The sequence below is a fragment of the Antechinus flavipes genome, chromosome 5 (assembly GCF_016432865.1).
Source record: "Antechinus flavipes isolate AdamAnt ecotype Samford, QLD, Australia chromosome 5, AdamAnt_v2, whole genome shotgun sequence".
NCBI classification, from domain to species: domain Eukaryota; kingdom Metazoa; phylum Chordata; class Mammalia; order Dasyuromorphia; family Dasyuridae; genus Antechinus; species Antechinus flavipes.
Genome location: NC_067402.1, coordinates 203,353,170 through 203,368,413, shown reverse-complemented (window position 1 = coordinate 203,368,413; position 15,244 = coordinate 203,353,170). Strand labels below are relative to the sequence as shown.

The window sequence follows — 15,244 nt, the reverse complement described above, 5'->3', positions numbered from 1 at the left end:
ACTAGGCTGCTAATCAGTAATCAAGCCAACCAGCAACTGTTAAATTATTACTGGATCACCTGATCCAGGATGACAGTTCAGCCAGTCAAGAATTTACATTAAGGGAGGTAACTCATAGTTTCCTCTACTTACAGTTTAATTAATTGCACTACATTAATAAAAAGCTCTATTATCTAGGAGGCTGGATACAGAAGTCATGGATTCAAAGAATCAGGATTTCAAGCTAAAAATGGCTTTGAAAATACTCTAGTCTAACCTTTTGAAGGCAGATGAAGAAGCTGAGATCCAAAGACAAAGGAAAATAACTTGGCTCAAATTCCCAGAGAGAGCAAGAAGCACTTTCTAGAACAATCTAGAGCCTTTTACTTAAATCCAGAGTTCTTACCATCACTTTTTACCAAATTAGAAATCACTAACTCAGGAGTTTTTAGTCAGAAATATTAAGTAATTGCACAAAAACTGGCTAAGCCCAGAGCTTGAAACACATGATAAAGAAATTAAAGCTCTGTATGAAGTATAAAGACAGTTATAAGCTTTGCCACTTGACAAATTCTAAAGCAATGGTTTTACAAAGGCAAATGAGGATTGCTGAGAGATGAAAAATAGTGGTAGGAATGAGAATGACAGTAACACAATGCCCCACTCTTCATTATACAATCAGATATATAAAGTTAACAATAACTGATCAAAGCCTCTAAATTTGAAAAAAAAAAAAAATTAACAACTTTCAGTATAATACCCAGTTTTAAATTACCTGTTTTCTATGTTGAAACAGAAGTTGGATACTTTATAACGAGAAGGCATTGAAAATTCTAAATTCTTCCTTCCTATGAATATTTTTGTGTTCCTATTTACATTCACAAATGTTGGCTTTCTCACAGTGGCTGTAATGAAAAAAAGTTCAAATTCTTTATGATATGAAACCATGAAGCAGTACTAAATATTTTTGCCACATTCAATCAATTCAATAATCATTTATTATCGTCTACTATGTATAAGTAACTGGTTTTGGAAAGATTTTTGCCCTAAATATGTCAATATTGCCCTAACCTAAATTTTATATCTTCTTTTTAATCTCTTTATAGATATCTTTATATCTATCTTTTTGTCTATTTATTTTTATTTTGTTTCATAAAAATATAAGTACAAATGGCTTGTACAAGAGAAATTTTCTATAAGCATAAAGAAACTGCCTATTTAGATCTCCAAACAATGCTTATGAAACGAATAAAGTACATTTGCAGATACTACTTAAAATGAAAAGTATATAGTTTTTTTCATATATACATACACTGACATGTATATGTATGGATAATCACATACATGCTATTAAAGAGAATGTGCTTTTGTTCAAAGGCAATGACTGACACCTTAATTTTATACTACCATCTTTCCCTTCCCCCTCCCCACAACACACACAGATATGCTCTCCAATTCATGTTTCATTCTGTCATAAACATACATATAAACATGTGTGTGTATGTATACACACACTTGAATATGCAAAATTAAGAAATTCTTCAAAGATTTGAGGAATTAAATAAATTTCAAAAGATAAACCAAGAATTCATAATAACTTATCTAAACTGTTGCTATTGCTAATTTAATCATTGTTAAGTACATAAAATTAGCAGAGACCTCTAAAACATACATAAAACACAATATCTACCTACAATAGTCCCTTTCTAAGAAAGAAACTAGCCAATAAAAAATAACAATGAAAAGTGAAAATGTTATAAAAATCATCTCATGATACTCAAGAATAAATAATACAAATTAATATAAATTATTTTTCCAAACTTTTAAAATATAATCTGAAAGTTATTAGAAACTCTTGAAAAGTCAATTTCCCAGTTTAAAAAAAAAACCCTATTTATAAAGCATTTGGAAGAGAACAATACTTTGCCAGAATAAGATACCAACTAGATTCGGTTGGAATTTTTTCTAAATTTGCATTATTTACAATGTAAATATTCAGTGAAGGGATTATACCTAACAATCATCTATACCTCAATATGATTAAATTATTCATATAATCAAAACATTTTCCTCTTAAAACTAATTATATGGTAATACACCCTGACAAAATGGGAATGCTTACTAATGATTGAAGATCTGAGGAATGAACACTTTCTGAGCATGGAGTACACTGAAGTAGAGCAGACTCAATGCTAGAATGGGAGTCTGGCTACCCAGAAGGTAGAATGAGGAAATATAGAGGGCAGATTGGAGTAAAAAAGCCGAGGGATACTGAAAAATAGACAGAATGATAACAAGTATAAACTTATTTGACTCTGTACTTATTGCCAATGAAAATGATTTATTTGATATATCACAATGCCTCTTTCAAAGGCTATTTGCATACTGTTATTACAACAGTTCCGAAATTTTCAATTATTTATACTTTTTGCTATTACAAAAACCTAAAAACTCTATTGCCTATTTTAACAAAATATCCTTATAACAAATTTAAGTTAACACCTCAAGAATATTTAAAAAACTATGGAATTAGTGAACTAAAATAAAATGAGCCAGGACAACTACTTTGGAAATATTTAAAGTTAATTCACAAAACTTCTCTAGGAATCTAATAAATAGTAGTAAAATTTATACTACTAATTTATTTCACCTATATTTATTTATATCACCTAATATTCACCTACTTAAACATAGATATATATAAATATATTTATTTGGACATATATGTAATATATAGTATGTTTTAAAGTAAAAAAAAACTAATACTACAAAATTTAGCTGAATTTACAGATATTTGCCATTGCCTCTTAATCTTAAAACTATAGATACTTTTTGGTTCTCAGAATCCCAAATATATCCTCACCAGTTTCTTCCTTCTTCATAGAGATCTGATTTACCATATACAAATCGAGAAGATCTAAACTGACTGAAGAATTTTTAGAGGGTGATAAAACTTCCACAAACTTCTTTGATTTTAGCTTTTTCTTCTCAAAATATTCCTAAAATATTTCAAGATAAGGGAAAATAGCATTTGTTGTAATTGTGTAGTCATAGAATTATTCAGTAACACGTTATTGCTGTTAATGGGATAACACATATGCATGTTGATAAATATATATTATATTAATATTCTTAAAGAATCATAACTTTTTCCCTTCCTCCCCACTTTTTCCCTTTCCTAGATAGCAGGCAATCTGATATAGGTTAAATATGTGCAATTCTTTTAAATATATTTCCACATTTATCACACTACATGAGAAAAATCATAAAGAAAAAAAACAAGCAAGCAAACAACAAAAAAATGTGAAAATACTGTTATGATTTGCATTCAGTTCCCATAGTCCTCATTGTTGAAGAGTCAAATCCATCACAATTGATCATCACATAATTTTGTTGCTGTGTACAATGTTCTCTTGGTTTTATTCACTTCACTTAGCCTCAGTTCATTTAAGTCTCTCCAGGCTTTTCTGAAAATATCTTCAAGCATTCTTTTAGAAAATAAAATTATCGATAATATCTTTCATGGAGAAATCTCCATGAATTAGCATCCAAAACCCCATTCTGGTGTGACAACACAACTTCCTTCAGTTATGGTGTTGATTGTTTTATATGAGACACCTTTTAAAAAAGGTACACCAAAAAAGAAAAAAAAGGCCTAAGGGAGTGTTAACAAACGGTCTTTGACCTTGTCCAACCTTTTAGAATTCTCTGATCTGAAGACATTAGGCAAACTGCAGCATAATCCTGTACATAAACCCAATGCAAGGTCACACACACACACACACCACAGAAGTACAAAACACATGGAAAGTTACCCAAGAACACTCGGGCTCAGAGTAGCTTTTTTTTCACTATGTCCTTTCATGAAAAGGTCTTACCTATGAATTCAATTACTTATGCAATTATGGAATAAGAAGCTAATTAATAAAAACCAAAAGAAGTTCGAGAAATCAAAGGGTGTTATTAGGGATACCGGCAACAAATGTTTCCTTCTTATTACCACAACTCAAACTGTTCTGCTTCCCTGACTATGCTAACATTGGGACTTTCTGAAAAACAGAAAATTCCTAGGAAAAAATTCTGAATTCACTCATTTATTAACCATTTATTAAACACCTACTTTGTGTCAAGTACTGTGCTAATTGCTTGTCATAGAAGCAAACTAATAAAAGCTTTACTCTAAAAGAGCCATGACTATTCTTTCTTCACAAGTGGAAAAAATGCTTCTTTTTTTTTTTTTTTTGGGGGGGGGTAATTATTTGGATCTGTAATTTCATTAGGTTAGGAAATTCCCAATGAAAAAACACCCTAACATAAACTGGCAATTACTATACAACATAGGAACTTCCTGGGGCATTGAAGGGATAAGTGACTTATTCAGGATTGCATAACCACATGCTCAATTTATCCAGGTTTTTCTGATTCAGAAAAAATTACTCTATTCACTATGCTGCAAACAAATGCTCTCTGCTCTCAATCAAATAAGTAGCATCCTATCTGATAAGATCTTTTTCAATTCATTCAACAAATATTTTATTCTTCCCATCACATACACAAATATTTCCTTGAAAAGCCTTTCAGGAGAGTAATTAGACATGGAGAATCCAAAGGAGATAGAAGGTAGTTGTATCTTGGAATCCCAGGGAGTTACCTATATGCCCTAAGGACACTGGTTCCTCTTGACCTAGAAAAAATTGTTAGGAAGTTGGTAACAATGCCTTCCAAAGACCAGTAAGACCTGATGTTAATTTCCTACACTATCAAGAAAGATGCCATGGAAACATTTTTCTCCCTCCTATCAATAATCTATTGATGATTTTCAAATCATCTGCGATTCCTCATAAGTGCTACTTTTTTTAATGTTGATTTAAAAGTATGGAGAAGAAACATGGTATAGTGGGAAGAATATGGGAAGATCAGAGGCCTTGGATTTGAATCTCAGTTCTGCTACAAATTAGGTATCCTTGAGAAAAGACATTTAAACTCATTTAATCTTCGGGGCTTCAGTTTACTACTCATGTGGATTAAATGACTTTTAAAAGTAATGATGCTTATGATCCTATCTGGACTTGTTTTAAAATATTTCTGAGTAGGGGACAATCAATATTCAATGTAATACATATACATTTTTATCAAGAAAGAGACAAATCAAGACAGAGAATTTTAAATTTTTACAAGATTTTTATAGATTTGTTTTTTACATAAAATTACAAACAGTAATCACTTAGGAGCCTAATGTCCATAAAATTTATTTTTGGTGTTGCTTAATCATGTACAATTCTTCATGACCTCATTTGGGGTTTTCTTGGCAAAGATACTAAAGCAGTTTGCTATATCTTTCTCCAGGTTATTTTACACACGAGAAAACTGAGAAAAACAGGGTTAACAGCGACTTATCCAAAGTTACATAGGCAGGAAGTATATAAAGTAACTTTTTCCCTGCTGCCTCAAATAGCCAAGTCAAATTCTCAACCAATTTTTAGTCCCAATAAGGAAATGCCATCCACCTGAACTGAATATTCATAAGTGACTCTGGGAACTTCCACCAGGTCTGGGTCAAAGTAGAAATGATTTACTGCCCTCCACATCTGACATCAATTACCCATTCTCAACTAAGGCCATTTCCAAAGTATAAAACTTCCCTTCTCAGATTCAGACTTTGAACCTTATTCTGCTCTGCCCTCCCAATCTTATTCTTTCACACTCATCTTTGTTTCTTGACAGGACTTTCTTCTTCTCAAGCTGGGTAATTCCTTTACATTTATGGAATGGAACCTCTGTTTATATTGTCATATAATGTGTGAGTTGAGAGAAATGATTATTAAGTACCAAATACAGGGAAGAGGCAGGATTTTTTCCCTTCCTCATTTGAAGATTAGGTCAAAGCTTGAGGTCAGGGTGGATGATGAATGAACTCTTGAAAGAGCTTTTTACAAAGAATTTAATCTAAGATGAGTTCTGGCCAGTCTTTGTTCCTCTCAGTTAGTCTGAGCAGAAGTAGATCCCTTTTTGCTTAAATTGACCTAAGCAAGATAAGAGTAAATGTCTCTGTCCAAGATTGGGCAATAAGAATCATATCACCACCTCCATTCTCATTAGAATAAATCCACCTCTCATTGTAATATTCATTCCTTCTTATTGTTAACCAATCAGAATTGATTGCCATCCTCAGGAATATCCACTTTTCCAAAGGCATATATAGCTTTGAGTGGGTTCCATGAAGGGTCTTTGACATTCAGGAGTGTCACTGACCTCTTTTGTTATCTGTTAGCATAATTAATAAAATGATTACCCAAAAATTGTTTCTCAAATCATCTACACAACACAATTTGGTGACTCAATAAAAAGACCAAAGAAAGCAAAAACTTTATTATATGTTGGGCTCAGGTGGAAATATTTTCTACAAGGAGAAGTTTTTTGTTGGGACTCTGACTGTGATCAGACTCCCTTTTAATTTTTTCTGGGTAAATTTGTATGTTCTGGCTGTTTGAAATATTTGCATTGCAGCTCACTCTCTCTAATCTTCATCCTGGCAAACAAGGGGTCTTCTTGAACAGGCTATAGAGACAGATTTTGTGTGCAAGTAAATCCTCTGCTGAAGTGGGCTTTGAAAAGAATTCTTGGATTTTGTTGTTGTTGTTTTCCCCTGAGTGAGTGATATGGCAGAGATGTGTGGTGCCTTCTGGAAAATTCGGGGTATATTCTGAAATATGGCATGAACATTTCAGTACTCCTAGAAAGTAGGAATGGACCAAAGTTTCTGACAGAATGAGGGAAACCGAGGCAATGTGAGAGTACAAACTCTTCTAAGAATTACAAGGGAGCACGTTTTTCAGATAGGTACATATAAGTTCAGCATTGGCTATGATGCTGAGTAAAAAAATTTGCTGTAACAACTAAAAGAAATTACCTTGAACAAAATAGAAGGTACTCCCAAAGCCTAAGAAGCAGATTTTAATACCTCAATTTTGCTTTCTGTGTGGTTTTTTGTTTTGTTTTTTTTTTTTGGTCTGTGTCTTTATTTCATCTCTACTGGAATTATTAAAATAATGGCCTGCATTTGCTAGCTGGGGAAAATCTTTCTCCAATGTATAAGAATTTGTCAGATTTGGAGGTAGAGAAAAGATTTTTCCCTGAGTGAAAAATATAAAGTTTTTCTTTGGATGGGGTTAGTTTCAGTTTAAAGCTGATCCCAAACCAAACAGCCTATAGCTTTGCTGTAGTTTGGAAGAACTGAATTCTTAGTAGCCAGCCCACCACACCAAGTTATTTAAATAGCCACTTAAAACCACTTGGCAAAAGACAATTTTTTGTCACTCCAAAGTTTATTGATTCAAGTTTAATTGGATCCCAAAGCTAAAATTTGTAGACCACATTTAAATTAAATCTAGGGAATTGTGTGCCTGCCCAATACATCTGACACAAGAACAATGTGTTTAAAATTGCAAAAATAAGTTGTTTTTGTTTTTTTTTTTTGACTTTTAAAACAATTTGATCCTGGTTTTTCCATCATAGTCTTAAATGCAATCACTTCAGTAATGTGTTTAAAATATGTTAACACTATAAAAGCTGTTTTTGTAAGTAATGGTTAATTGAAAATTGTGAGACAAATACAACTCTTTTGTTTTGTAAATTATTAAAAAGTGCTAACTTTCTTTAGATTCTCAAAAGTGAAGAGTAACAGGAAAGGAAGGTGAATATTATTTTAATTTGAAAAACTGTTTTTAGCAACATAACACCTCTATTGTTAAATAGGTAGTCAAGCTTTTTGTAAATTAACAAGGATAGGGACAAATGTGGAACAAGGGAAATAGTGAAGCCATGTTTTCCAAGAACCTTTTGTCCTAGAACATCTCTGCTCTGAATGCTCATGTGACAGTTTCAAGTGGTCTAAGCTGTTTGATTTTTTTGTCTGTTTGTTTAATTAGATTGAGGATGAAAAATTTCAGCACTTGCAATACAGATTATTATCGGGACTCGGGAAATTTGATGAATGTGTTCCTAACCATGACAACTAAAATTTCTTAAATACTCTCACTTTTAAAATCTTTGGCAGTAGATTAGCTGGAAATAATGAATTCCATAATATGAAAGGTTAAGAGCAAATAGCCCTCATGTAACATAATACCAATTTAAATTAGAAATTGAGGTTTTATATGATACTACTTGGAAAGCAGATCCAGATGTAATAAAAAATTATTTTGGTCTCATAAGTGAAATTTATTATAATTATATATTATTATTATTGTACTATATGGTCAGGAAACTTCTTAGCTGTGTGATTTTTAAGCCTTTACCCCAGTTATGTGATTGATATTGTGTTAACATTTATTTGATAATTCACTGTATTAGAAATATTGTTTGAAAAGTGAACTGCTCTCTAATTCTTTGGGGTTATAGATTTAATTGTCTAATTACTAGAAATACATTCAACAGAGTTTGATTGATAATGGGTTTTATTTCATGGGTTAAATATATTTATGATTTTTTACTGTATAGTATATTTCTTAATTTTCTTATTATAAGAGGTGGTAAACAATTATATCAAACTAAAGAAGGGAAAGGGACCTGTATATGCCAAAATGTTTGTGGCAACCCTGTTTGTCGTGGCTAGAAACTGGAAAATGAATGGATGCCCATCAATTGGAGAATGGTTGAGTAAATTATGGTATATGAATGTTATGGAATATTATTGTTCTGTAAGAAATGACCAGCAGGATGAATACAGAGAGGACTGGCCAGACTTACATGAACTGATGCTAAGTGAAATGAGTAGAACCAGGAGATCTTATATACCTCAACAACAATACTGAATGAGGATGTACTCTGATGGAAGTGGATTTCTTCAATAAAGAGATCTAACTCAGTTTCAATTAATCAAGGATGGACAGAAGCAGCTACACCCAAAGAAAGGACACTGGGAAATGAATATAAACTGCTTGCATTTTTGTTTTTCTTCCAGGGTTATTTATACCTTCTGAATCCAATTCTCCCTGTGCAACAAGAAAACTGTTCGGTTCTGCACACATATATTGTATGTAGGATATATTGTAACCTATTTAACATGTATAGGACTGCTTGCCATCTGGGGGAGGTGGTGGGGAGAGGGAGGGGAAAAATCGGAACAGAAGAGAGTGCAAGGGATAATGTTGTAAAAAATTACTCTGGCATGGGTTCTGTCAATAAAAAGTTATTTAAAAAAAAGAAAAAAAAAGTAAAATTTACATCTTTTTTAAAAAATTATTATTCTCGGGGATTTACAAAGAATAAATGCCAAATATATGTTTGTCGAATTTCAAAAAAAACAAAACAAAATAATTGTATCAAGTATTACATATATGATATTTATGATATTGTTATTCTTTTTAATTATCTCATATGATGAAATTTGGTAAACAACTGTATTTGGTAAGCAAACTATACAATTGCTAAACAATTATTTGGTAAACAACTGCTCTTAGAAAAACAACGTTTCTTAAAATCCTAGATATTGTTAGGTTGGGAATTATATTGTTAAAAGAATTTGAAAAAAGTCTGAAAACTATTAGGTTATTTTATCTTCTCTGGGGACTATGTGCTATAATATTCTGAAATACTATAATTTAGAGACTTATAAACCTCCAGGTTTTCTTATATTTAAAAGGAATTTTCACATAAAACTATTTGGCTATCACTTGTGAAAATTACGAGACTGCTAACTTATTTGGAGTTTTTGTTATAATGTTAAAATCCATCAAGTATTTACATAAGTACTTTAAAAGTAAAACTGATAACTGATTAATATATGGAAAAAGATATAACAAAGGACCTTATAAAATCTCCTTTGTAAGCTTACAGAGATTCTTAGAATCATCTAGTCATAAATTCTTATCAACCCTTTATAACTTGCCATGTTGTGGATAATAAATGAGTACAAATACTCCTTGCACAAAATGAGGGAAGAAATTTTCAAGACTGCTTACAAAGTAAAGTGATTTGCTTCTAAATTATTTGTTACTCCTGAAGGTTTATCAAAGAGTGCTATTAAACCAATGATCCATGATGCCCGCAATCCTAAGGAACTGATGTTCATGAACTGCAAGTAGAGCTCTTGAAGGGAAGGTTAGGAGAGCAAATACTTACCATGGACTAAAATAGGATTATCCTGACTCGATTTCCCCATTATATATTTCTTTTTGAATGGAAAATATCCCACCTGGATGATTTTAAGTCTAGCTCAAGGAATCGGGCTATCTATAAAGACTCTGCCCCAGGGCCTGACAATATTTTTCCTTATTGTGTAGCTTTTTCCCTGATTTTTCTTTTAAGGTGCATTTCTATAATCCTGTTAGGTGTTCTGTATAAATATAACTAAGGAGAGCTTTTAGGTAAATGCTAACCTATATCTGGATTCTATAATAAGATTTGGGTATAAGATTTGAACTATTTGGCCCAGAATTTTAATCTTTTCTATATGCTGAAACAACTAAGTAAAAGAGCATTTAGCTTTGTCATCTGCCTGTTATTAGCATGATATATTCCTGTATTAAAAAGATCAATTAATGGTATATGGATAAATTAGGTAAATGATTTAAAGACTTTTGAAACTAGGATACAATCCTGTTATTCAGTGAGGTTAATATAACTGCTCAGGTGTGTTAATGAAAAGAATATCAGCACAATTAGTTATCTTGAGTTAAGAATTACAAGCTGTCTAGCCAATGTTTGGAGATATCTACTTAAAGACATCTACTTTTACTAGGGGTTACTAGGGCTAGAATTTGAAAATATTTTATTATAAACAATTTATTTAATAAGTACTGTTCTAGGGGTTGGAGCCAATATGGCAGAATGAAGCCAGGAAGCTTCTCTAGCTTTCCCAGTATCCCTTGAAAACCACTTGAAACCAAGCCTCCGAACAGAATCTGACGGAATGGAACCACTCTCCAGCTCAAGATAGATTAGAAGGACTTCAAGAAATGTCAGAATTATTGGGGTAAAAAGGGTGTTCAGCCCAGCTCAGACTCTGGAAAAACCAGTGAGAGGGTCTTCAACGCAACAAATCAGCAAATAAGACCCTGGGTCCTGACTAAATACCAAAGCAGACTGGTGAGGCAGCCCCCAGCACTAGCTCAGAAGGCAAATTCTGGGAAACCAGGATCTTTCCTGGAAAGATCAGGTAAAGCTGTCCCCTGTTGGGAGCAAAACACCAAACTAGAGGGGCCCCTGTGCTCAAATTCAAGGCTCAGAGATGCACAGGAAGCTTGGGACAACGCTCCTTATTCCTCAGGAATAGAGTTTAACTATACAAGTTAAAAAAAAAAAAAAAAAAAAAGGAAATACAAAAAGAAAAGGAAAGAAAATGAGCAAGAAACAGAAAAGAACCTTGACAGCTACTATGGTGACAGGAAAGATCAAAACACCAACTCAGATGAGAACAAATGGGGAATAGCTAAACAAAGTATGATATATGAGTAAAGTGAGCAGAACCAGGAGAACAATATAAACAACGATAAAAACAATATAAAGACAAATAACTTTGAAAGATTTTAGAACTCTGATCTGTGCAATGACTAGTCACAGTTCCAGAGGACCAAATATTTAACATGATATGCACTTTAATGACAGGAGTCTTAAAATATATCTAGAATGTTTTTGGTTTTGAATGAGAAAATGGTTTTTGAATGAAAAAACTAATGATTACACAAGGACTAACTTTGGAAAAGATTCATACACTGAGCACCAATCCAACAAGGATGAATAAAACATGAAAATATAAGTAAGTGCATTTACTTTACCTTTTGCTTTCTCTTTTCCTGTTTAAACAGAACTCTGGTCCTTAATCTTAAGTAGGAAAGAGAAGAAAAAAATAAATATGGATAGGATCTTTAAAAATGGTTATTTTATCTGAATCAAATCTAAAGAACTAAAATTTAAATATTTACAAAATTGTTCATGCAAAGAAATAATGGGAATATTCTAAATATACTTTCACTTATATGTATATAAAATTCATTAAAATAAATTAGGATTCAAAAATATTTACAATGACCTAATTAAATATATGTATAAGTTAATGAGATTATTAGTCTAGTTATTAGCTCTATTTCACAGAAAACAGTTTTTAAATTTTTATTTATTTAATATTTTTGCCCAGTTACATTTAAAACAAATTTTTTTACATTTGTTTTAAAAATTGAGTTCTAGTTTCTCCCCCTGATCCCCACCCACAATTAAGAAATCACTTATGAAGTTATATAAAACATTTCCATAAATGTCAAGTTGTGGGGAGAAAAAAAAACCTTAGATTTCTCAACCAATGAAAATAAAAACCCTCAAGAAAAGTTGAGAAAGGAGGAGGGGTAGAGGAAGGAGGAGAGGGGTAGAGAGAGAGAATGCTTTAATCTGTATTTTGACACAATAAGTTCCTTTTCTGGGTATGGATAGTATTTTTCATTGTAAATACTTCAGAATAGTCCAGATGATTGTACTACTAAGAATAGTAGTCATTTCTACCTTCCATCTAGGGGAGGGGGTGGGGAGAAGGAGGGGAAAAGTTGGAACAGAAGGTTTTACAAGAGTCAATGCTGAAAAATTACACATGCATATGTTATGTAAATAAAGAGCTATAATTAAAAAACAAAACAAAACAAAACATTAGTCATCCCAGAACATTGCTATTACTTTATATACAGTATATTTCACTTTGCTTGAGTTCATGGAGGACCTTCCAGGTCCTGCCCCCCCCACAAGCATTCTGTTCATTATTTCTCATAGAACAATAATATTCCATCATAAACATACCACAGTTCATTGAGTCCGTTCCCCAATTGATGAGCATCCCTTCAATTTTTTTTTTTTTTTTTTTTGGCCCTGAGCAGAGAGTTGCTATGAATGGTTGGGTTTTTTTTTTTTTTTTTTTTTTTTTTTTTTTGGTACATATAAGTCATTTTCCTCTCTCCCCCCCCCCCAAATCTCTTTTGGTATTCATGCCAAGTAGTAGTGCTATTAGGTCAAATGATGTACATGAATTTATAGCTTTTTGGGAACATATCATATCTTTTGATCATTTACCAATTGGGGCATAGCTTTTATTTTTTTTTTTCAATAAATTTGACTCCATTCCCTCTCTGTTTGAGCAAAGAGACCTTATCAGAGAAACTTGCTTCAATTTTTTTTTTTTTTACAATTACTATAGCTAATTGTATTTCTCCCCATTTACTCTCTTTCCTTTTACCCTATCCCTCCTCAAAAGTGTTTTGCTAGTGGCCACTCCCTCCACCAATATGCCCTATCTTTCATCACTCTTCCCCTTCCTATATCCCATTTCCCTCTTATTTTTTGCAGAATAAGATAGCTCCATATTGAGTATTTATATTATTTTCTCTTTGAGCCAATTCTGATGAGAGTAAGATTCACTCTTTTACCCTTTCCCCCTTCTCTTCCCCTCCACCATAAACTCTTTCTCTTGCCTCTTTTTTTAGGACAGATAATTTGCATCATTCCACTTCTCCCAGTACTTTCCTCTCACTTCTTAATTTCATCATTTTTAAAAAGATATTATCCCTTCATATTCAACTCAGACCTGTGTCTTCTGTCTACATATACTCCTATCTGCCATAATAATGATAAAGTTCTAATGCGTCGCAAGTATCATCTTCCCATGCAGGAATGTAAAAGATAAACCTTATGATATCCTTAATGATATCAGGAAAAGTGCTTCTCCAGAATTCTGTATTTAAAAATCAAAATTTCCATTTAGCTCTGGTTTTTTTTCATTACAAATTTTTTAAAAGCCTCCATTTCATTGAATGACCACTTTTTTCCTCTGAAGAATTATACTCAATTTTGCTGGATAGATGATTCTTGGTTGTAATCCTAGGTCCATTGCTCTCCAGAATAGCATATTCCAAGCCCTCCTGGCTTTGAATGTACAAGCTGCTAAATCTTGTGTTATCTTGAGTGTGGCTGTACTATTCTTGAATTGTTACTGGACACTTGAAATATTTTCTCCTTGACCTGAGAGTTTCAGAATTTGGCTATAATATTCCTGGGAGGTTTTTTTTGTTTTTTGTTTTATGTTTTTTTTTTGGGGGGGTGGTGATTGGTGGATTCTTTCAATTTCTATTTTACCCTCTGATTTTAGAATATCAGGACAATTTTCCTTAAAAATTTCTTGAAAGATGATGTCCAGGTCCTTTTTTGATCATGTTTTTCAGGAAGACCAATAATTTTAAAATTATGCCTCCTGGATTTATTTTCCAGGTCAGTTGTTTTCCCAGTGAGATTTCTTTTCCCTAATTTTTTTTCATTTTGGGGGGTTTTATTGTATCTTCATTTGTCATAAGGGCATTAACTTCCATTTGCTCAATTCTATTTTTTAAGGAATTATTTTCCTCAATGAGTTTTTATCTTTCCTTTCCCAAATGGCCAACTTTGCTTTTTAAGGCATTCTTCTCATTAACTTTTTGCATTTCCTTTTGTACCACTCTCTATTCTTTTCCTAATTTTTCCTCTATCTCTCTTATTTGATTTTCAAAATCCATGTAGAAACCTTCCATGACCTTAGAGCAATTCTTATTTTTCTTGGAGGCTTTGGATGGAGGCGCTTTGACTTTATCATCTTCTGAATGATTTGATCTTCCTTATCACCATTGTAACTTTCAATGGTCAGTAACTTTTCTTGTTGTCTGCTCATTTTTCTATTCTATTATTTGACTTTTAACTCTTTGTTAAAGTAGGGCTTTGTTTCCAGAGTGAAAGATGTACTGGCCCAAGCTTCTGGAGTTTCGTGTAGCTGTTTTCAGAGATTCTGCTAGGAACCTGACCAGAAGCAAATTTCTACTCTGTCTTTTGGGATGTTCTGACACTCTAAAGTTTGTTGAGTCATTATTTAAAGGAAGTTATTTAAAGCAGTTTTGGGGAGAGGTTGGGTCAGTTTCTGTCTTCACCTTCTGCCTCTATCTTGGCTCTATCTCCCAGAAACCAATTCTTATTAAATCTCAATGATTGGTCAACATTCTGTATTCTTTGCTCTTATTCATATCTGTACTGACCAATAATATAAAAATCTATTTCTAAAAACATTGTAGCAATTGTTACAGAAACTTCATTTGCACCAAGAAAATAAATATTTGTAGTTGGAAACACACTGGAGAAAAAAAAAGGTAGAAAAGATGATTACGATAGGGGCCAATTGCAAACTCAAAGTCTGTGACTCCTGATAAATTTCATCACTTTTTTGGTCCTCAATTTTCTCAACTCTAAAATAATTAAGTTGCATAGA

The 15,244-nt window shown here is 32.5% G+C and overlaps 1 protein-coding gene across 1 annotated transcript in view; it reads right to left on the bottom strand.

Moving 5' to 3' along the window:
• C5H12orf40 (chromosome 5 C12orf40 homolog) overlaps positions 1–15,244 on the bottom strand; it is a 33,952-nt gene that overhangs the window by 12,719 nt on the left and 5,989 nt on the right. Inside the window, exons 3-4 of the mRNA XM_051962436.1 lie at positions 2,843–2,978; positions 755–884 (exon numbers count right to left, since the gene is read on the bottom strand). Of these exons, the coding sequence (XP_051818396.1) occupies positions 755–884; positions 2,843–2,978 (266 nt within the window). The remainder of the gene's footprint in view (positions 1–754; positions 885–2,842; positions 2,979–15,244) is intronic.